Raw genomic sequence first — 24,723 nt, forward strand, 5'->3', positions numbered from 1 at the left:
AAAATCTGAAAGAGAAATTATGGAAACACTCCCATTTACCATTGCAACAAAAAGAATAAAATACCTAGGAATAAACCTACCTAGGGAGACAAAAGACCTGTATGCAGAAAACTATAAGACACTGATGAAAGAAATTAAAGATGATACCAACAGATGGAGAGATATACCATGTTCTTGGATTGGAAGAATCAACATTGTGAAAATGACTATACTACCCAAAGCAATCTACAGATTCAATGCAATCCCTATCAAATTACCAATGGCATTTTTTACGGAGCTAGAAAAAATCATCTTAAAATTTGTATGGAGACACAAAAGACCCCGAATAGCCAAAGCAGTCTTGAGGGAAAAAAACGGAGCTGGAGGAATCAGACTCCCTGACTTTAGACTATACTACAAAGCTACAGTAATCAAGACAATATGGTACTGGCACAAAAACAGAAACATAGATCAATGGAACAAGATAGAAAGCCCAGAGATAAACCCACGCACCTATGGGCAACTAATCTATGACAAAGGAGGCAAAGATATACGATGGAGAAAAGACAGTCTCTTCAATAAGTGGTGCTGGGAAAACTGGACAGCTACATGTAAAAGAATAAAATTAGAACACTCCCTAACACCATACACAAAAATAAACTCAAAATGGATTACAGACCTAAATGTAAGACTGGACACTATAAAACTCTTAGAGGAAAACATAGGAAGAACACTCTTTGACATAAATCACAGCAAGATCTTTTTTGATCCACCTCCTAGAGTAATGGAAATAAAAACAAAAATAAACAAATGGGACCTAATGAAACTTCAAAGCTTTTGCACCACAAAGGAAACCATAAACAAGACGAAAAGACAACCCTCAGAATGGGAGAAAATATTTGCAAACGAATCAACGGACAAAGGATTAATCTCCAAAATATATAAACAGCTCATTCAGCTCAATATTAAAGAAACAAACACCCCAATCCAAAAATGGGCAGAAAACCTAAATAGACATTTCTCCAAAGAAGACATACAGATGGCCACAAAGCACATGAAAAGATGCTCAACATCACTAATTATTAGAGAAATGCAAATCAAAACTACAATGAGGTATCACCTCACACCAGTTAGAATGGGCATCATCAGAAAATCTAGAAACAACAAATGCTGGAGAGGGTGTGGAGAAAAGGGAACCCTCTTGCACTGTCGGTGGGAATGTAAATTGATACAGCCACTATGGAGAACAATATGGAGGTTCCTTAAAAAACTAAAAATGGAATTACCATATGACCCAGCAATCCCACTACTAGGCATATACCCAGAGAAAACCGTAATTCAAAAAGACACATGCACCCGAATGTTCATTGCAGCACTATTTACAATAGCCAGGTCATGGAAGCAACCTAAATGCCCATCAACAGACGAATGGATAAAGAAGTTGTGGTACATATATACAATGGAATATTACTCAGCCATAAAAAGGAACGAAATTGAGTCATTTGTTGAGACGTGGATGGATCTAGAGACTGTCATACAGAGTGAAGTAAGTCAGAAAGAGAAAAACAAATATCGTATATTAACGCATGTATGTGGAACCTAGAAAAATGGTACAGATGAGCCGGTTTGCAGGGCAGAAGTTGAGACACAGATGTAGAGAACAGACATATGGACACTGAGGGGGGAAAACAGCGGTGGGGTGGGGATAGTGGTGTGCTGAATTGGGCGATTGGGATTGACATGTATACACTGATGTGTATAAAATTGATGACTAATAAGAACCTGCAGTATAAACAAACAAACAAAACAACTAATACTAAACTTTCATTGGGTTATTTGAATGGAAATATGTTAATATAAATGTTTCAGACATTACATGAAGTTTCTAAAAATCTTATATGTTCTGGTATAATGTTATAAGTCATAATCCTAGTTATTACTTTAAAATGTATATCTCAGAAATAACTAATTTTCTTGTCAACTGCATTATTATGAACTTTCATCAAATCTTTAACCATGGTCATTTTTAAGTCTTGTCATTTACAGACAGTTCTGGGTGTACTCTGATGGTTTTGTAAATATGTTCCTATAAAAGGGTTTCATCTTCAGGAAATTCATGGAAAAGACTCTGACAAGTACAGGTTTCTGGTACCTGACTGTACTGCTGAACTGAATGAATAAGCATTTTCAGAACTCTAATGAAAAACTGATGAGCTCATAAAAGTGCTAACAAAAGATCAAGATGAAAAAAAAAATTAATTACATGGGACTGAGTGAACTGATGAGGATGAGTATAATTTTTGTGACTTTCTGGTTGAATTTAAAAAAAGAAAAAATCCCACAAGGACTCAGAGGCAAAGAATATACAAATCAATTTTCACTGCAAAGTAAAAGAGCTGTTACAGTGGAGGATTACTGGACTGAATGTCAATATTATGACATAGTATGAGTGTGTTTCATGTTTGGTAATTGCAATCATTGTTGCTTTTGTTGTGGTCATCCATGTACAATGCTTGGTGTCAGTCTATTTATCTCTTGTAAAAATAAAATACAGTGTGTGTGGGGAAAAAAAAAAAAAAAAAAAAGAAGAAGTTACATGCACCCCAGTGTTCATAGTAGCACTATTTACAGTAGCAGAGACATAGAAGCAGCCTAAATGTCCATCAACAGATGAATGGATAAAGAAGATGTGGTACACATATACAATGGAGTACTACTCAGCCATAAAAAAGAATGAAATAATGCCATTTGCAGCAACATGGACGGACCTAGAGATTATCATACTAAGTGAAGTAAGTCAGAAAGAGACAAATACCATATGATATCACTTATATGTGGAATCTAAAATATGACACGAACTTATCTATGAAACAGAAACAGACTCACAGACATAGAGAACAGACTTGTGGTTGCCAAGGGGGAGGGACGTGAGGAAGGGAAGGATTGGGAGTTTGGGATTAGCAGATGCAAACTATTATATATAGGATGGACTACAAGGTCCTATTGTATAGCACAGGGAACTATATTCAATATCCTGTAATAAACCATAATGGAAAAGAATATATATATGACCGAATCACTTTGCTATACAGTAGAAACTAACATTGTAAATCGATTATACTTCAAAGAAACTTTAAAAAGTAAAATTTTAGAAAAGCTACACAGTAGTATATATAGTATGATCCCATATCTGTAAAACAGACAACAATGTATATGTTTGAGATCTATCTATCTATCTATCTATCTATCTATCTATCTATCTATCTATCTATCTATCTGTCGGGTTGGCCAAAAGGTTCATTCGGTTTTTCCATAAGATGGCTCTGGTAGGGCTTAGTTGTCTTTAACTTCATTCAAAACAATTTTGTTAGATTGTAATGTGACAGCTGTCATATCAGCGTGCATTAAAAAAAAAAATCAAAATTGGTGAATTTTTGTGTAGCCATTATTAAATTGAAGATGGAAGAAAAAAGCAACGTTTTCGGTATATTATGCTTTATTATTTCAAGAAAGGTAAAAATGCAACTGAAACGCAAAAAGAGAGTTGTGCAGTGTATGGATAAGGTTCTGTGACTGACCGAACATGTCAAAAGTGGTTTGCAAAGTTTCATGCTGGAGATTTCTCACTGGATGATGCTCCATGGTCGGGTAGACCAGTTGAAGTTGATAGCGATCAAACCGAGACATTAATTGAGAACAATCAACGTTATACCGTGCAGGAGATAGCCCACATACTCAAAATATCCAAGTCAAACGTTGAAAATCATTTGCAATAGCTTGGTTATGTTAATCACTTTGAAGTTTGGGTTCCACATAAGTTAAGTGAGAAAAACCTCCTTGACCATATTTCCGCACGCGATTCTCTACTGAAACGTAATGAAGTTTCTATTTTTAAAACAAATTGTAATGGGTGATGAAAAGTGAATGCTGTACAATAATGTGGTATAGATGAGATAGTGGGGAAGTGAAATGAACCACCACCAACCACACCAAAGGCCGGTCTTCAACCAAAGAAGGTGATGTTGTGTATATTGTGGGATTGGAAAGGAGTCCTCTATGATGAGCTCCTTCCAGAAAACCAAACGATTAATCCCAACAAGTACTTCTCCCAATTAGACCAACTGAAAGCAGCACTTGATGAAAAGTGTCCGGAATCAGTCAAGAGAAAATGCATAATCTTCCATCAGGGTAATGCAAGACCTCATGTTTCTTTGATGACCAGGCAAAAATTGTACAGCTTGGCTGGGAAGTTCTGATTCATCTGCCATATTCACCAGACATTGCACCTTTGGATTTCCATTTATTTTGGTCTTTACAAAATTCTCTTAATGGAAAACATTTCCATTCCCTGGAAGACTGTAAAAGGCACCTGGAACAGTTCTTTGCTCAAAAATAGAAAAAGTTTTGGGAAGAGGGAATTATGAAGTTGCCTGAAAAATGTCAGAAGGTAGTGGAACAAAAGGTGAATATGTTGTTCAATGAAGTTCTTGGTGAAAATGAAAAATGTGTCTTTTATTTTTACTTAAAAACTGAAGGAACTTTTTGGCCAACCCAATATCTATCTATCTTAAATATTCATAGATAGTATCTGGAAAGACATAAAAGAAGCCCCTAAGGGGTGACTGTGAGAACCAGGATGAGAGGAGAGGGACTTCATACCTCTTTCGTTTTGATTGTTTTTTCCTTTTTAAATTTTCTCCTTCCAATCTTTTTACACCCTCATCTTTGCTTTTGTTTTCCTCTCCTTTTTTTTAATAGCCTGGTCTCTCTCCACATCATTCTTTAAGTTCACATAACAGTACAAATACATATAGGGAGCTTTGAGGGGGGAGTCATTTTTATAAAAATAGAAAAAATAGAAAACACTATAAATATCTTTCTGAAACTTGCTTTTCTCACCATGGACATCTATTTCTACAGGTAGATCTAGTTATTTCTTTTTTTTTAAATTTTTAAATAAATTTATTTATTCATTTATTTATTTTTGGCTGTGTTGGGTCTTCATTGCTGCGCACTGGCTTTCTCTAGTTGCGGCGAGTGGGGCTACTTTTCGTTGCGGTGCGTGGGCTTCTCATTGCGGTGGCTTCTCTTTGCTGTGGAGCATGGACTCTAGGTGCTCAGGCTTCAGTAGTTGTGGCATGCGGGCTCTAGAGCTCAGGGTCAGTAGTTGTGGCGCACGGGCTTAGTTGCTCCGTGGCATGTGGGATATTCCCAGACCAGGGCTCGGACCTGTGTCCCCTGAATTGGCAGGCAGACTCTTAACCACTGTGCCACCTGGGAAGTCCTCTAGTTCTTTCTTTTTAATAGCTGTGTACTATGCATACCATAATGTAATGGATTCTTATCTGTGGAAGATGTTTTTTGTTTTTGCTGTAACATATTGCAGTGAATATCCTTGTACATTTATCTTTGTATAATCTTTGTGCATTATGTAATACATCTGTAGGATATGAATCAGAGAATTACAAGTATTAAAAAAGTTTGATTGATATTGCCAATTGTCTATTGTAAATGTTATACCACTTCAGCAGTGTACATTGTTAAAACCCAAATTCTAATTTAAATACAGTTCTCTCTAAAAGGAGCTTAATAGAATGACTGGTTCCAATCTATGGCAGGTAAAGGATAAAGTCAGCCTAAAACAAGGAAGTCCTCAAAGACTAATGGGGTCTTGCCAAAAGGATACACAGAGCAAGGTGGAAGAGGCTCTATTGGCCAAATTTGGGATAATTTGAACATCAAACGAATAATTGTAATTGCACTACATTGAATTTAAAAAAATCAATTAATTTCTAGTGATAGTAAACAAAAGGTGGTAGAGAGAGAGAGTAAAGCTCTTTTTTTTTTTAGAAAAGAAGAGTACAAGGGCTTCCGTGGTGGTGCAGTGGTTAAGAATCCGCCTGCCAATGCAGGGGGCACGGGTTTGAGCCCTGGTCCGGGATGATCCCACATGCCGCAGAGCAACTAAGCCCGTGCTCCACAACTACTGAGCCTGTACTCTAGGGCCCGCGTGCCGCAACTACTGAGCCTGCGAGCCACAACTACTGAGGACACGTGCCACAACTACTGAGCCTGTGCTCTAGAGCCCGTGTGCCACAACTCCTGAAGCCTACGTGCCTAGAGCCCGTGCTCCGCAACAAGAGAAGCCGCTGCAATGAGAAGCCCGCGCACCGCAACGAAGAGTAGCCCCCGCTCGCCACAACTAGAGAAAGCCCGCGCGCAGCAATGAAGACCCCAACGCAGCCAAAAATAAATAAATAAAATAAATAAATTTATTAAAAAAAAAAAAGCGTACAAGCTAATAAATGTAGAGGATTGACATTCACCATTTCACAACCCCAAACATAATATGTAAAATTAAATTCAGGCATGGAGGCTAAAACACTAGGTGAGAAGTTGCTGAACTGTTCGCATTGTGCTACAGATTACTTACTAATCACAAGGGGAAAAAAATATTTAACTTTACACTGGAGAAACCCTGCAGTTACTATGTTAACCAAATAATCAAACTCAGCATTGCTAATGGCGGGACATCCTGATATCATGCGCCATTTTGTTGGGTGCAATAAGAAGTACCCAATTCACTTACATAGTATTCTTTAAAAAATGTTTAACCTAAGTCTAATCAACCCTTATGATTATCTGTAGAATTACCAGCAATAGTTAGAACTGTAGATGATGTTAGTGTGACCTTACGTAGGTTGTTAGTAACTGCTCTGAGTCTCAGAGCCATCATTTATAAAACAGTGACACTGAATCAAGTAAATGTATGACAATAACCTAAATATACTTTGTTGAATTTATGTAGTTTGTTTACAACCTAAAAATAGTTTGTGTACAGTAAGAATTTAACATATCAGTTTACCTCTCCTGTCAGAATCCATTCATAGCCACCAAGTATATAGCTGAATGAAAACTACATTTCTTTTTTCCAGAAGTAGTTTCCTTATGTAATTACTTTATGTAAATATCTGATGGCATGTTTCAAGAATTCCCTATACTTGCTTAGATCCATAAGCTAATAAAGTCCCAAGTATGCTAGAAAGTTTTCTAATCTCGAATGTTCAAGGGAGATTTCAGGTAGGAGAGCATGGATTAGAGCATTTCTGTGCTTCTTAGACATTTAGATTGACTTCTATGTAATAAACAATTTTATAGATCAAAAATGGTCAAATATCAGCAGTTTCCTGTAGCTCGACCTAATGCATGCTTTAGTGGCAGAGGCTTAGTAGAACAACATCTTTATCTGCCAAACAATCATTTTTCTCCCTTATGTTGTAGAGTAAGATTTTCTCAAAGGAGGAGAGAGGAAGGATCTGGACTGATCCAAGTTTGAAGGGAATTGGGATGTGGAGTGGTATTCTAGTTATCTTAGGCTGTTTCTTCATATCATAGGCTCCACTCCCACTCCCCACCCCCATGTACAATGGATATTCTTTTTAGTCACTTCTTACCTCTTGTCTCTCTTTTCTAGGTAGTGAGAAATGAGGCAAAAGGAAAGAACATTTTTCTATATCTTCTTTTTCCACTCTAAACTCTAGACTGGTCTTTTGGAATAGGCAGTTGCAGGGTCTTGAAAACTTGAGATTTCCAGTTTCTCTGGTTCTCTTCCAAAGATAGCACTTAGAAATAATGATACCTTTTTTTTTTTTACTCTAGTTACTCATAGAATATGGAAGGTAATATAGGTTGAGGGACTTCAAGTGCATTTTCTTTTATAGAATATGAACAATGGAATAATAACTCATAAGAGATTGGGAAATAAAGTTTCAGACTGTAAAAGGAGTACTGAACTTATAAAATCATAACAAGATTCCTCCCTGGGATATGGCCCTTATAACAAGGGCCTGTAAGAAAGTGACTTACCTTCCTTAAAGAATGTGTTCTGGGCAACCATGTACAGTTTTACCATTTCCTCAAACAAGAAGAAATCAATTTATTGGAGGACCTTCCCCCTTAAGGAAATGTGGTCAAACCTGTATATAAATAGCTTTATTAAAATCCTTTGTTCTGGGCATCCATGTACAGTTTTACCATTTCCTCAAACAAGAAGAAATCAATTTATTGGAGGACCGTCCCCCTTAAGGAAATGTGGTCAAACCTGTATATAAATAGCTTTATTAAAATCCTTAGTTCTTGGCAAGCCGAATTATTGCCACCGTGAAAATTATTGTTTGTGTCCTAGACAGCTGCTCAGGAAGCAATCCTGCATGCATCTGGAAATGACATGCCTTCACCATCTAAGGACTACTGCATGCTATATAACCCTCATTGGACAGCTCTTCCAAGTACTCTAGAAAATGCAGTAAGTAAATCACAGCTTCTATTTATTTGTAAACATAAAAATATTGAATGGTAAGAATGAGTGATTATTATGTTTTAGCATGTAAACTAGTTATATTATGATTAATAAATATTTATTGCTTTTGCTTAAGTATTTCTCTCTGTGAGAAAAGCAAGTTAGAGAATTTAAGAATACTTGCCTCAAAGCCTGATTGTCATCAAATATTTCTAATTTAAAAGAACCTTGGGACTCCCTGGTGGCACAGTGGTTAAGAATCCACCTGCCAATGCAGAGGACACGGGTTCGAGCCCTGGTCTGGGAAGATCCCGCACGCTACGGAGCACCTAAGCCTGTGCTCCACAACTACTGAGCCTGCGCTCTAGAGCCCGCGAGCCACGCGAGCCACAACTACTGAGCCCACGTGCCACAACTACTGAAGCCCGCGTGACTAGAGCCCGTGCTCCGCAACAAGAGAAGCCACCATAATGAGAAGCCCACGCACCGCAATGAAGAGTAGCCCCCGCTCACCACAGCTAGAGAAAGCCCGCGTGCAGCAACGAAGACCCAACACAGCCAAAAATAAATAAATAAATAAAATTAAAAAAAAAAAAAGAACCTTGTATTAAACCAATGTTGACACTTTGCCATTGAATGCTTTTAGGGGGAAATATGATATTTATAATATTAAAGACATTTCTTCTTTCCAGACTTCCATTAGTTTGAGGAATCTGACTACCACACCACTGTGCAACCTTTCTGATATTCCTCCTGATGGTATAAAGAACAAAGCAGTTGTGGTACAGTGGGGAACCTGCCATTTTCTTGAAAAAGCCAGAATTGCACAAACAGGAGGTGCTGAAGCATTGTTGGTTGCCAATAACAGTGTCCTCGTAAGTTATAAAACTATAATAACTTCTTTTGAGTTCATGATATCAAATTTCACAGGAATTGAACTATCTTCTTTGTGTGTGGTTTAGGGGCTGAGTTTTGAATAATCTGATGGTAGGATTCTTTTTAAATAAACATTCTGGTTATGATAGGTGTTTAATTGGAAAATTTTGTTTCTTTTCCATTCCTAAAGTAGACAAGACTATGTTAGGAATGTGTGTGTGTGTATGTGTGTGTAAAGTATCAGTTTAAGTTTATGCTAAAAGGATTCCAGTTTGAGAACTCTTACTATAACATTAAGAACACATGAAACTTCGTTTTATAACTTTAAAAAGATGTAATGTTTGTATTTAATGAATAACTTGTATTTTATTCTGTAAATACACTAGTAGTTCATAAGTCTTCACAATATGTTTTTTTCTTTTAGTTTCCTCCCTCAGGGAACAAATCTGAATTTCATGATGTGAAAATACTGATTGCATTTATAAACCACAAAGACTTTAAAGATATGAAGCAGGTAAATTAGTAATTATATATTAGATAAAGTTTATAAATAGTACAACTTTTTACTTTTAACCATGATATTTAATTTAAATTATTATATATGTTCCATTTGCTAACAAGAAGTTGTAAAGGCCTATCAAGTTTTTATTTGGAAAGTATTCACCCCCCATTGAGCACAAGGTGTTTCAGAGTCCTGACTTTAGAAGGGATATTTCTTTACTTTGACCTCTTTAAAAATCTTTGTGTTGTATCATTTAACTTTAAATCCTTGAACAAAATGTGATTGTGTGGAACATTGCACTTTCAAGATTTAGTAAACCAAAGCATAGCCTCATAATTTTGACAAGAGACTATATATCATGTTGTCAAAACAGTTCTATTATTCTTGGCTATCTTATGTATAGTGTCCATTCCAGAATGAAATTGGAATATTGCTGCCATATGCTATAGTAAAAAGAAAACTAATTCCAGTGTATTAACTGTTATTTTGCCTTTCAGACTCTCGGAGATAACATTACTGTGAAAATGTATTCTCCATCGTGGCCTAACTTTGACTATACTATGGTGGTTATTTTTGTAATTGCTGTGTTCACTGTGGCATTAGGAGGATACTGGAGTGGGCTAATTGAATTGTAAGCTTAATTAAACTTCATTGTTTTTAAGATAAATGGTTAAAAATTGTTTGTTAATCATTTTATCGTGTAACAACACTTAAAGTTCTGCTTGTTCTTAGAATATAGTGCTGACGATTAGATTGCAGGTTTGTCCTCATACAGGTCTTTAACTTTTCACTGAGAAGAAGGGAGTCATAGGTTTCTCTTGTTCTTCTGCTGGCAAGGAAACATTGAAATTTCACCAAAGACTCTTAAATTAAAATGTTTAATTACCTCTCCCAGAAAAGGTGGAGATAGTTAACATTCTAATGTGCCTATTTATTTAGATTGGAAGAAAATAAACAAGAGAAGGTGGGAAGTTTTTCAGCTCCTCCTGAGTTGAGTCATTACAATGTGACCTCATCATTCTATTTAATGCTTTAGGAATTCTAAGGATATTAATTAAACATGTCCATATTTTAATTTAAATATAGAAATGCCAAATGTATGTGAAATTTAGATTTCTCTATTTAATAACAACCTAGGCCCAGTCTTCTTACAGTTACGTACCTTTGGCTATAGACTAAAACAAGCAATGTAGTTTATTTTTTTAAAGATTTATTTATTATTTATTTATTTAATTTATTTTTTGGCTGCATCGGGTCTTAGTTGTGGCACGCGGGATCTTCATTGAGCTATGCGGGATCTCTTGTTGGGGCACAGGCTTCTCTCTAGTTGTGGCGCACAGGCTCCAGAGCACGTGGGCTCTGTAGTTTGCGGCATGCGGACTCTAGTTGTGGTGCGTGAGCTCAGTAGTTGTGGCACACAGGCTTAGTTGCCCCACGGCATTTGGGATCTTAGTTCCCTGACCAGGGATCGAACCCGCATTCCCTGCATTATAAGGCAGATTCTTTACCACTGGACCACCAGGAAAGTCCCAGCAATGTAGTTTAGAAGGATCAGTTCATATTTATAACTCTGAGTAAAAAATTGTGCTTGGAGCATATTATTTTATGCATAAAGGACGATATATTCACTTGTGAATTGATCTATAGATTCCATTAAAAAGGGCTTACTTGATGCTAGCTGAAGCTAATAAGCTTATTTGTAATTTCTTAAAGTACTAAAATTTGATTGACTTTCATCAAGAGAGAAGTCTAGGGTTTAACAAGTGTAGATTCCTAGAGTATTGAGCTTAAAATATTTTACATATTTGGAAAACACATTTCAGCATGTATTAGTCACATGATTTCACATGAGTAAGCATTATTTTTCTTCATTATTAATCTTTATAAAGCATAGTATGTAAGATCTCCAAAATCATTTTCTAGATTATATGGTGAAACTTTATAAATAATTTCCCAAAAGCTACTGATTCATTGAAAATGTTTTTCCATTTAATATACATCTTCACTATACTTACATTATTATGTAAATTGTTTCTTCTCTAGAGTAGTGCTTCTCAAACTGTAATGTGCATACAAACTGTCTTGAGAGCTCATTAAAATTTTTAAAAATTCAGATTTAGTAGGCTTGGGATGCGTGCTGAGACTCTGCATTTTTTTTTTTTTTTTTGAGACTCTGCATTTTTGACAAACTGGCCCATGGACCACACTTTGAGTTAACAAGGCAAGCTTCATATACATGTCAGGGCAGGTTCCTCCTCAAGAAAATTGGAGGTGGGAGAGCAGCACGTATAAGTTGTTTTATTCATAAAACATGATGGGCAAAAACAAAGAATGTGTTGCCTTCAGTAGCCAGGTTGGGAGAGGAGATGTCCTTTACCTGCAGGATTATGGATTTTGAAATTGAGGAGGCTGATTCTAAGAGCAGGATAAAGATAGAAAGAACTAAGTGTGTGTGTTGGTGGTGGTGGTGTGACAGTATAGAGAAAGAGAGTATGAATCAGTAATAAAATGGAGAAAGTTTCTTAAAAAGTAGAATTATTGAGGACATAAGGACTGTTCGCAACAACATGGCTGGATTTTGATGGCATTATGCTAAGTGAAATAAGTCAGACAAAGAAATACCAAATGATCTCATTTATGTGTGGAATCTTAAAAAAAAAAAAAGAACTCATAGAGCAGAGAACAGATTAGTGGTTACCAGAGGTGGGGAGGTGGGGAGGGGGCAAAATGGGTGAAGGTGCTTAAAAGGTACAAACATCCAGTTATAAAATAAATAAGTGCTGGGAATGTAATGTACAGCATGGTGACTATAGTTAATAATACTGTACTGCATATTTGAAAGTTACTAAGAAAGTAGTTCTTAAAAGTTCTCATCACAAGAAAAAAAAATGTTTTAACTGTGTGGTGATGGATGTGAACTAGACTTATTGTGGTGATCATTTTGCAATGTATACAAATATCAAATCGTGTCATACATCTGAAACTAACATGATGTTATGTCAATTATATCTTAATTTAAAAAATAACACAAGGACTGTTATTTAGCAAGTAAAGAGAGTTAGACTGAAAGAAAAGGGAAAAGAGAATAAGGCTTAGGGAATGGAAAATTTATCAGAACAGGATCTCATAACCCAGAATTACCCTGCCAAATGAAAGAGGTACTTTTTGCAAAAGGGAAAAATGCCTTGATTCCGTATAAAGACTTTTCAGTAGAGAGTTAAAGTCTATTATAATGAGTCCTTCTTATAACTGGTTCTCATCATAAACTCAAGATGGCAGGAAAGAAAGCTTAGCTTCCCATTGCATGTGGCTCTTGAGCTGATTTAAGAGTACAATTTTTTAAAAAGATGAATTGTATTATTTTAACATGATATAAGTCTAGTATATGTTTTCCTTCAAGAAGTTGCCTGGTGCTTTTTAGTACACTGAATATGAATATATGACTCTTTGATTATTATGGCTTATATATGTTCTGTGATAGAAATGTCTTTAAATGAATCTGTTTGCAATGATAGATACCAAAGGTTGGCATGTTTTCCCACTCAGATACTACTTTCATTGAAACTTCTGTTAATACCCTGTCATCCGGCTCTATAGTTTCAGGGAGGTACTGTGTGTCTCTCCCCAAACCCTCTCCCAGCTCTTTTCCCAGGCAGCCTCCCTAGAGTCACAGATGCCTAGAATAGTAACCATCCCAAGCCACAGTTTTCTAATAAGAAAGTGGCATGTTGGTAAATAAGCAGTTTGGCAAATGTACAGTTTCATAGAAATAAATCTTTTTTTAACCTAAAGTTTGTATTGAGCCTGGACCTGATGAAAAGGGTCAGGATATATGAAAAGGGAACAGAATTTAGTAGACCAGAGTTGGAGGAACTGGAGCTGGAAAAGTACGTAGTGGGTTCCATATAACTGGGAAGAGACAATTAGGTGACAGAACAGAGACTGACTGCTCAACAAAAGAAGCTTGTGACCCTTTCCTCTTCAACTCCTGTGTCTGCCTTTTATTAGCTGTGTGACCCAGCAAGGTTGTTGGGAGAATTAGAAACTATTTTGCTATATTATATCAAGGTAGGACAAAGCTATGTCTTGAACTCCTTTTGAATCCTTCATAATATGTCAATGAGCACTGAACAGACATATAGAAAATACTGAGTTGACTGAGAGGAGAATTTAGTGTTTTACATTGAAGAGAAGCTAATTTTAAAAGTACTTTCCTATCTGCAAGTTGGTAATATTAAGTGTGTAAAAAGAATTGGTTATCATTTGAAACTTATTATGTCAATGTAGTTTCCAAATTAGATAATATAAACATTAATTTTTTAATGTAATAAATGTCATCTGTTTCAACAATTATGCCTCCAGAAAAAAATTTTATTTCAAAAGTTAGTGGTTAATAACAGATCAACTCTTGAGGGTAGAATTATAGGGAGTTTTTACTTTCTAGATTAAATATTTCTTTTTGGTGTGTAATTTTTAAGTATATTACTTTGTAATCAGAAACAAATTTAAGTTGGTGTTAGAGATAGATTTTTAAAATAGCTATACTTGGCAGAGATTTGCTGAAGTTCCTGTTTATGTTTATGCAGGGAAAGCATGAAGGCAGTGACAAACACTGAAGATAGAGAAATGAGGAAAAAGAAGGAAGAATATTTTACTTTTAGTCCTCTAACAGTTGTAATATTTGTGGTCATCTGCTGTATTATGATGGTCTTACTTTATTTCTTCTACAAATGGTTGGGTAAGAAATCATATTTTATATTTGCTACTTTTAGCATACATCTTTTTATTTACTTTGCCAGATTCATCTTTTCCTTTAAGGCATTCTACCTGGAGAACTTAAGTGAATAGTTAAAGAGTGATATGAACTTTTTAAACTGTCAGAAGTGTTAGGCCCCTATTACTTTGGGATAAGAAAAAAATATTCCAATTAAAAAAATACTGTGTCCGGTGTGGGGGTGGTGGTGGGATGAACTGGGAGGTTGGGATTGACATGTATGCACTACTATGCATAAAATAGATGACTAATAAGAACCTGCTGTATAGCACAGGGAACTCTACTTCACTTTGCTGTGCCGTAGAAACTAACACAACATTTTAAAACAACTATACCCCAATAAAAAAATTTTTAAAAAAGAAAAGAAAAAAAATTTAAAAATAGTAAAAATTAAAAAATAGTGTGTCCTACAGATGTAGAGAACAAACGTATGGACACCAAGGTGGGAAGGGAGGATGGGATGAATTGGGAGATTGGGATTGACATATATGCACTAATATGTATAAAATAGATAACTAGTAAGAACCTGCTGTATAGCACAGGGAACTCTACTTCACTTTGCTGTGCAGTAGAAACTAACACAACATTTTAAAACAACTATACCCCAATAAAAAAATTTTTTAAAAAGAAAAGAAAAAAAATTTTTAAATAGTAAAAATTAAAAAATAGTGTGTCCTACAGATGTAGAGAACAAACGTATGGACACCAAGGTGGGAAGGGAGGATGGGATGAATTGGGAGATTGGGATTGACATATATACACTAACATGTATAAAATAGATAACTAATGAGAACCTACTGTATAGCACAGAGAACTCTACTAATGCTCTGTGGTGACCTAGATAGGAAAGAAATCCAAAAAAGAGGGGATGTATGTATACGTATAGCCGATTCACTTCACTGTACAGCAGAAGCTAGCACAACATTGTAAAGCAACTATACCCCAATTAAAAAAAAAAAAAAAAAGGAAAAAAATATACTGTGTCTTGAAATAAGAACACTTCTTCATGGATGACTTGAAAGAATTGCTATGGCCCCTAAGTTTCCCTCTCTGCATTTAAAGCATAATAGGCCAGTATCTAAGCAGCAGACTAAGGATTTCTTGGTGGCTATACATAGTTATATGAAATAGAAGATTATTCAAATTACGGATTTATTGCTTCTGCTTACCCCCAAAGTGTGGTTTGTTCTTTTTGTCATTTTGCAAACCAAGATGTTGTATTGCTCCAATTTTGTTTTACTTATATAAACATTTAAGATTATACTACATCTAAAAACACACAGGTACTTGCCTGTGGTCTAGAGAATAAATTATACTTTTTCCTTTAAGAAGGTAGGATAATGGCTTGCCCGTCCCCTGGCCAGTCTTCTTAGTGGTCTGATAGGATGGAAATTTGCTATTTGTGGCCAACATATAGCAAAAAGAGGAGGGAGCCCAGGGAAAAAGAGAGTGTGCCTGATGAGAATTAAAAACCCTTTGTAAAAACCACCACAGGCTACAATGCTTATTTAGAGAATATTAGTATAAGTTTCTGGACTAGAAAACTGAGGCCCCAAGGTTAGTTTCAGCTTATTGTTCAATTTCTCCTGTTCGATGGCAGCAGTTTTAAAACTATACTTAGGACATATATTTCCAATTAGAAAATTTTTTCTTTGAATATCACTCATATTTCAATATGTTGCTGGGAGAGTGGATACCAGGGTGATATTTGTATTAGGTCGTCATTGCACAGCTAATTTTTCTGATTTAATTCTCAGCTTTCAATTGTTTGTGTCTGACCCTCAGTTGATATATATAGTGGTCTATGACAGAAAAAAGAGATTTTTCTACCTTACCCTAAAGCATGTGTTCATTTTTGGTAAGGAATTTCCTTAAACTCATCCTTATTTAAAAAGTTAACCCTGCTTATAACTGTAATTTTCAATGTAGGAGGAAGATCAATTAACCTCATGGTTATCCTAGGACATGGGATTTAATTATGACTCTGACAATGGTGTGTGATATTGCAAGATTTAATATACTTTCAAATGGTTCGTTATGGCTAAAATTGCTGCCATTTCTTAATATGTTCAATGTACTAAATTGCTAAGGTTCTCCTTGCCATTTTATGTTGTCATACTCAAGAAAGCAACTAAAGATAGTTATATTAACCAAATTCTTTCTCATGTCAAATCATTTTCTTAGGTATAGTATGACATTGAATGAGACACCTTAAAACTCTCTTAGGGCCTCCAGAGCATGATTTCTACCAGAGTTTTAAATGTTGGGTTGGAGACCTTTGGTGGATGACTAACCAAACTCAACTTGGCAATCTTTGACTGTCAATCTTACTACTCAGATTACCATATATATCCAATAATAACAATAACGAATAATAAGGAAACGAAAAAATAATTTGTCCAAGATCACCAATTAGAAAGTGTCTATCCCTTATTTACTGTCTCTAGTTTACTCTCTTTTCTCACATACAAAACAGAGTTATAGTTTTCTGAATTCTAGTGGAATCTGCAAAATTCAGTTAAAATTTGTATTTCCATTGTGAAATTTTGAGAAAGTTCAGAAAACGAACACTTTTAGAGTACAATAATTTCTCCCCCTTTTTAACAATAGTGAGATCAAATGTTTTTAATTTTAAATAATTCTCAAATAAGTATAGCTAATATAAAAAAAATTTGTGAATTTTAACTACCTTAGTATGGTATCTAGACAAAGAGGTTTGTTTAAGTGGATTTAGTTTTACCACATATAGAGTTGTTAGAGATAAATTCCACCATAGGAAAATATAGACATCATGATTAACGTCTAAGGTAGGTGTCAGTTCTCATCCTTAAGCTGCAATTTAAAAAGCATTTATAATGTTTTATTAATTGCTCCGTTCGTTACATTTAAATTAAATACTCACAAATGTCTAAAACTCACTTTATAGACGTCTTTAACAAACATGTGAGTTTGAATCATTGAATGATAGAAAATGCAGAGCCACTGACATAAATCGTAGCAATATTTTCTTAAATCAGTCTCCGAGGGCAAAAGAAATAAAAGCAAAAATAAACAAATGGGACCTAATCAAACTTATAAGCTTTTGCACAGCAAAGGAAACCATAAACAAAATGAAAAGACAACCTATGGACTGGGAGAAAATATTTGCAAAAGATGCAACCAACAAGGGGCTAATATCCAAAATACACAAACAGCTCATACAACTCAATATCAAAAAAACAGACAACCCAATCCAAAAATGGGCAGAAGACCTAAATAGACATTTCTCCAAAGAAGACATACAGATGGTCAATAGGCACTTAAGAAGATGCTCAACATCGCTAATTATTAGAAAAATGCAAATCAAAACTACAATGAGGTTTCATCTCACACGTGTCAGAGTGGCCATCTTCAAAAAGTCTACAAATAAATGTTGGAGAGGGCGTGGAGAAAAGGAAACCCTCCTACACTGTTGGTGGGAATGTAAATTGGTGCAGCCACTATGAAAACAGTATGGAGGTTCCTTAAAAACTAAAATTAGAGCTACCATATGATCCAGCAATTCCACTTCTGGGTATTTATTCTAAGAAAACAAAAACCTAATTAGAAAAGATATATGCACCCCTATGTTCATTGCAGCATTATTTACAATAGCCAAATTATGAAAGAAACCTAAGTGCCCATCTATAGATGAATAGATAAAGAAGATGTGGTATATATATGTGTGTATATATATATACACATACACACACACACACACACACAGTGTAATATTACTCAGCCATTAAAAAGAATGAAATAATGCCATTTGCAGTAACATGGATGGACCTAGAGATTGTCATGCTAAGTGAAGTAAGTCAGACAGAAAGACTAATATTATATGATATCACATATGTGGAATCTAAAACATAATACAAATCAACTTATTTACAAATCAGAAACAGGCTCACAGACATAGAAAAGAAACTTATGGTTACCAAAGGGGAAAGGGAAGGGGGAGGGATAAATTAGGAGTATGGGATTAACAGATACACACCACTATATATTAAAAAGATAAACAAGGATTTACTGTATAGCACAGGGAACTATATTTAATATCTTGTAATAACCTATAATGGAAAAGAATCTGAAGCTGTACACCTGAAACTAATACAATATTGTAAATCAACTATAGTTCAATAAAAAAAAAAAATAGTAAATTTTTTAAAAAAGAAAGAAAATGTGGAGCCAGCTTCAGCCCCTAAAGAAATCCTACCAGTGTGTAATGGAACTAAAACAACACATAAAATACCCACCCTTAAAGCTCAAGATCTAAATATTTTCAGTTTAGTAACCAATTCAGATTATGGTATGGTCTCTGCATTGAAAGTATTATGATCCAGTAAAAAAGCTAAAGAATTAATGTTGATTGTATAAATATTTTCTTATCATGTTTCTTTCTGTTCTCATATAATTTAGTCTTTTTTTTTTTCTAGTTTATGTTATGATAGCAATTTTCTGCATAGCATCAGCGATGAGTCTGTACAACTGTCTTGCTGCACTAATTCAGAAGATACCATGTGGACAATGCATGTATGTATCTCTTATGAGGAAGCCTATAATGTTGGTTTTTGTAATTTAAAATAATACAAGGAAAAATAGGAGCGTTATTTTAAACCTGTGCAGTCCAATATGCATGTCGCTATTTTAATTTAAAATAATTAAAATAATAAAATTAAAAATTCAGTTGCCCATTATCCACATTTCAAGTGCTAAGTAACCACATGTTGCTAGTGGCTACAGTATTGGACAGCACAGATATAAAGCGTTTTCATCATCACAGTTCTACTGAACTGATAAATATTTTATTATGTATCATTTGTTGTACTTAAAATCAAGACTTTTAAATTGATATTTCAAAAGTTTTCTTGTCACTGTGGCTAACATTGATTTGTCACATTAACTGAACATTGTGTTTCATCTACAGGGTAAATTAACCTATTTCAATCTCTCTTTTAGGATTATGTGTCGTGGCAAAAGCATTGAAGTGAGACTTATTTTTCTCTCTGGACTGTGCATAGCAATAGCTGTTGTTTGGGCTGTATTTCGAAATGAAGATAGGTATGAATACTCATTGTATTTGCTTTTAGATTAGTCTAAGGATGGATTATTTTATATCTTGCCTTGATAATTGTTCATTATGATTATTATGGATTTTTTTGGCTTTTATCCCAGAACATCATAGTCTTGAAACATGCTAAATATATTCTTAAATAAACAGATCTTGTGCTAATGGATTTGAGGTTGTCTAGAGAAGGAAATAATGAATTAGGATTTAAACATCTAAGCTGAAATACGCTTCAAAAATATACTTAATTATGGTATAGCCACACAATGGAGTGCAATGCAGCTGTAAAGAATGAAGATCTCTCTGAATTAATATGCAGTGATTTCCAGGATATATTTTTAAGTGAAAAAAGCAAAATATGAAAGAATATCTAGAGTATGCTACCTTTCATGTGAGAAAGGAAATATCAAAATATACAGGTATCTGTCCATTTGCAGGAAGAATAACCAGAAAAAAAAATTTAACAGTTTATTAATAAAATTATTAATACCCAAAAGGATTTAACAGCCTTAAGTTTGGGAGCAAAGCTCATACAATTTTAAGCAGCTTCAGGTATGATAATCAATTGATAATTATTCATGTCAGTTGTCAGTTTCTGGTAGAGTATGTTGTATAGCTCTCATTTCCTTTATGTTTTAGCTATCTGGATGTATATTAACATCAATGTCCTTTGTTATGAGCTACCTTTCTTAAAAGAGACATGTATAAATTCAAAGATTAAGGATAAATATGCACTTACGTCTGATATACATTCTTCTGAGGTAGCCTTTCAACTTTTTCTTAGTGTAGTAGTAGTATTCATTATTCTACTAGGACAGTAAATTACTAAATATGGAGAATATAAGAGGTTTTTCTGTTGTTATAATTGCTGCTTAATAATTGAATACTCATATCATAGCAATTGAACAGTATTACTTTAGTGATCTGTTTCTTTTGAAATGTTCCATTTAAAAATAACTGAGTAAAACAATAGAGTAATTTCTTTTGATTTTAGGTGGGCTTGGATTTTACAGGATATCTTAGGGATTGCTTTCTGTCTGAATTTAATTAAAACACTGAAGTTACCCAACTTCAAGGTAAAGTATACTACTTTGCTAGCTAAAATAATTTTTTTCTTTTTAAAACAACTTTATTAAGGTATAATTTACATATAATTAAATGCACCCATTTCAAGTGTACAGATTGTTGAAATTTTACAAATATGTAACTTTGTAACCACCATCCCAATCAATTAGAGAATATTCCTTATCTTTTCAAAAGCTCTATCATGCCCTTTAGCAGTCAATCCTAATCCCCAACCCCAAGCAACCACTGATTTGCTAGCTAAAATATTTTTAATCATTCATATAATATGCCAAATTCATATAATCTGTGCAAGACTAAATATCAGGGAAGAACATTTCTTTGATTCAGTGATTTTTTTGTGTGTGGGCTCCTTAGTTGTGGCAGGCAGCTCCTTAGTTGCAGCTCATGGGCTCCTTAGTTGCGGCTTGCCTGCTTCTTGGTTGCGGCATGTGTGCTCCTTAGTTGTGGCCGGCGGGCTCCTTAGTTGCGGCTCACCAGCTCCTTAGTTGTGGCATGCAAACTCTTAGTTGCGGCATGCATGTGGGATCTAGTTCCCTGACCAGGGGTTGAACCCAGGCCCGCTGCATTGGGAGCGTGGAGTCTTAACCACTGGACCACCAGGGAAGTCCTTCAGTGATTTTTTTTTGTTAAAGAATGACTTAAAGCAGATAAAAGTTTGAATGTGATTTGTAGAATAAAACTACAAATAGTAATAACATTAAATGCCTTTAAAAAGGGTTCAAATGTATGTTACATGTTTATTTGTATTTGTAAAATAATATCTCTTAATTTAGATATGGGAAGTTTGACCTTTAAATTTGTTTCTTTCTTCAACAGTCATGTGTGATACTTCTAAGCCTTCTTCTCCTCTATGATGTATTTTTTGTTTTCATAACACCATTCATCACAAAGGTATGATATTTTTGAAATCCATGAGAAACATGCTAAAAGATGAGAGTCTTAAACATGCTCTTAGAGTATTGATTTTGCAGATGTTTACCACTGACTGGGTTTTAATTCTCTTAAGAGAATTATCATTGAAATTGGCCTTTTAATAGAGGATATTTTTAAGCCTTTAAGCCATTCTGCTAAATAAAAAAATCTGTCCTGATTGATGTAAACATGAGAATATCTATAAATTTTCTTCCTACCCATTTTAAAGTAACTTTTCTTCTTATTGTAAACCAATAAATATGTGCTATAGAGAATACAGACAGCAAAAAGAATAAAAAAGTGTCATTGCTACTTTCATTTCTGTAACCCTAGTGTGAGACTAAGAAAGAGCACCACACTGAAAGTCTGAAGACCTAAAGTGTAGGTCTGTAACTTTATAACCCTGGGCTGCTAGTCACTTAGCCCTCAGTTTCCTAATCAGTTAGGTGAGGGAGTATTGCTAGCATTCCATCCTCTCTTTCCATCAGTAGGATTCTTTTGGTTGCCACTGCCAGAACCCAACCTAACCTTTCTATATGAAAGAGGTCCCATCTACCCAAGACATGTGCAAAGGCCAGGGTGCGCCTGGCCTCAGGAGAAACTAGACTCAGGGGCACATGCTCCTCCTTTCTGCTTCTGTCCATCTGTTCATTGTCTCAGACTGGCCTTTTCCATGAGGTTAGAATCATAGCACTCAAATATTTGTCGAATGTTGACTGATCAAAAATCTGGAATCACTTGTCACTTTTTAAATCTTAATAAATTCTGCTATGAATGAATTTGAAAGTAATTATTGTAACACAAATAATAGTCCCTTCACTTATAAATTATATTTGTCCTCATATTTGTATTTTTACTTTTCTCATGTGTTTTGACGCTCATAAGTGATCAATAAATATCCTTGGAATAAATGAAAGTAAATTAAAAAAAAAAATAGGTCATCTCTTCCCAGCTTTACCACTAGCTCCTCAATAAAATCCTGGTGCTGTTCTTAGAATAAGGGAGAGGTGTTGGATGAGTGTGGTAGTCCTTCATTGCCCAGTTTTTCTACCTTGTGCCTATTCCTGTCTCATGAACATATTAATTATTGCTTAATTCTTCCACTTTCCCCACTTTGAGTCTTGCTTTGTAACTTTATATCATTTCATTATCCTTTGTCACTCTCATATATTTAGTGTTTGATATTATAATCACTGCTTTTTTCCCTAGTAGTTCTTTATTCTTTAGCCCCTACTGTTGTGAAATCTCTGCATTTCTGATATTTGCTATAATGGCATAAGACAAACATGTGCTCCATTGGGGAGCTAAAATTGCAACTAGGTAACAAATGTAGTTAACTGTCCCAAAACATTAGCACCTTTCCATGCTTTAATGATGAGCCATCTGGCTCACTGACTTCATTTGCAATAGTAACCTAAAAAAGCATAGCACTAGTATTATGGATTATAACAAAAATTGTTAATTTACTAACACATATTTTAAAGTTCTATCCAAAGCTGTTCTAGCTTGTGTCAATTTATTTGGTTAAAAAAAAAATGTTTCTATAAGTCACTCCATCAGAGATCTCATAATGAAAGTAAAGCACTCTCTCTACAAAGCCATTTCCATAAGTCAACGCGTAGTCATACCATATGATACATATATTGCACAGTGGACATAGCTATAAACTATAACTAAACTCTCTCTTTATTTATTTATTTTTGGCTGCATTGGGTCTTCGTTGCTGTGCGCGGGCTTTCTGTAGATGCGGCGAGTGGGGGCTACTGTTCATTGCAGTGCACGGGCTTCTTATTGCGGTATCTTCTCTTGTTGGAGAGCACAGGCTCTAGAGCGTGCAGGCTTCAGTAGATGCGGCACATGGGCTCAGTAGTTGCAGCACGTGGGCTTACTAGTTGTGGCACGCGGGCTCTAGAGCGCAGGCTCAGTAGTTGTGGCACACAGGCTTAGTTGCTCCAAGGCATGTGGGATCTTCCCGGACCAGGGCTCGAACCCGTGTCCCCTGCATTGGCAGGCAGATTCTTAACCACTGCATCACCAGGGAAGCCCCTAACTAAACTCTTTAACAAATAATTTTTCCATTCTGTTTTAACACTAGTATCACTTTATAAATGCCAAACATGTCTGCCAGCAAACTATGTCCATTCGCTACACATAAAAAGTTTTAGTATTTTAAGGGTATATGGTTCCATGTCCTGGCTATTGTAAATAGAGCTGCAATGAACATTTTGGTACATGACTCTTTTTGAGTTCTGGTTTTCTCAGGGTATATGCCCAGTAGTGGGATTGCTGGGTCGTATGGTAGTTCTATTTTTAGTTTTTTAATGAACCTCCATACTGTTCAACCTAAGTGTCCATCAACAGATGAATGGATAAAGAAGATGTGGCACATATATAATGGAATATTACTCAGCCATAAAAAGAAACGAAATTGAGTTATTTGTAGTGAGGTGGATGGACCTAGAGTCTGTCATACAGAGTGAAGTAAGTCAGAAAGAGAAAAACAAATACCGTATGCTAACACATATATATGGAATCTAAGAAAGAAAAAAAAAGGTCATGAAGAACCTAGTGGCAAGACGGGAATAAAGACACAGACCTACTAGAGAATGGACTTGAGGATATGGGAGGGGAAGGGTAAGCTGTGACAAAGTGAGAGAGTGGCATGGACATATATACGCTATCAAACGTAAAATAGATAGCTAGTGGGAAGCAGCCGCATAGCACAGGGAGATCAGCTCGGTGCTTTGTGACCACCTAGAGGGGTGGGATAGGGAGGGTAGGAGGGAGGGAGATGCAAGAGGGAAGAGATATGGGAACATATGTATATGTATAACTGATTCACTTTGTTATAAAGCAGAAACTAACACACCATTGTAAAGCAATTATACTCCAATAAAGATGTTAAAAAAAAAAACTGCAACCATCCATAAAAAAAAAGGTATATGGTAATAATAAAGATGTCTTTGAGTCTTCTTTCTTCTGTGCTTAGGGAATTTTTCATCTTCTTTTTTTCCTTCTTTGTTCCCAGTGACTAGGAATGTGATTTCTAGTAATCTGATCCACTGGAAAAGATTGAAGTGCTCTTTAGCGTTCACTGTTGTAGATTTACCTTAACACCTTCTTCTCAGTCTGGTTTGTTTGTTAGGCAACTCAAAATGAAAATTAGATACGTGATTTCTGATTTTTGTGGTTTTCACTGAAAATTTCAA

The 24,723-nt window shown here is 35.3% G+C and overlaps 1 protein-coding gene across 1 annotated transcript in view; it reads left to right on the top strand.

Moving 5' to 3' along the window:
* The window catches only part of SPPL2A (signal peptide peptidase like 2A), a 59,797-nt gene that overhangs the window by 16,486 nt on the left and 18,588 nt on the right, over positions 1-24,723 (top strand). Inside the window, exons 2-10 of the mRNA XM_061180319.1 lie at positions 8,165-8,284; positions 8,971-9,153; positions 9,579-9,668; positions 10,154-10,287; positions 14,243-14,394; positions 18,885-18,981; positions 19,408-19,509; positions 20,511-20,592; positions 21,419-21,493. Of these exons, the coding sequence (XP_061036302.1) occupies positions 8,165-8,284; positions 8,971-9,153; positions 9,579-9,668; positions 10,154-10,287; positions 14,243-14,394; positions 18,885-18,981; positions 19,408-19,509; positions 20,511-20,592; positions 21,419-21,493 (1,035 nt within the window). The remainder of the gene's footprint in view (positions 1-8,164; positions 8,285-8,970; positions 9,154-9,578; positions 9,669-10,153; positions 10,288-14,242; positions 14,395-18,884; positions 18,982-19,407; positions 19,510-20,510; positions 20,593-21,418; positions 21,494-24,723) is intronic.

Source organism: Eubalaena glacialis, chromosome 2, assembly GCF_028564815.1.
Source record: "Eubalaena glacialis isolate mEubGla1 chromosome 2, mEubGla1.1.hap2.+ XY, whole genome shotgun sequence".
In the NCBI taxonomy this organism is placed as follows: Eukaryota; Metazoa; Chordata; class Mammalia; order Artiodactyla; family Balaenidae; genus Eubalaena; species Eubalaena glacialis.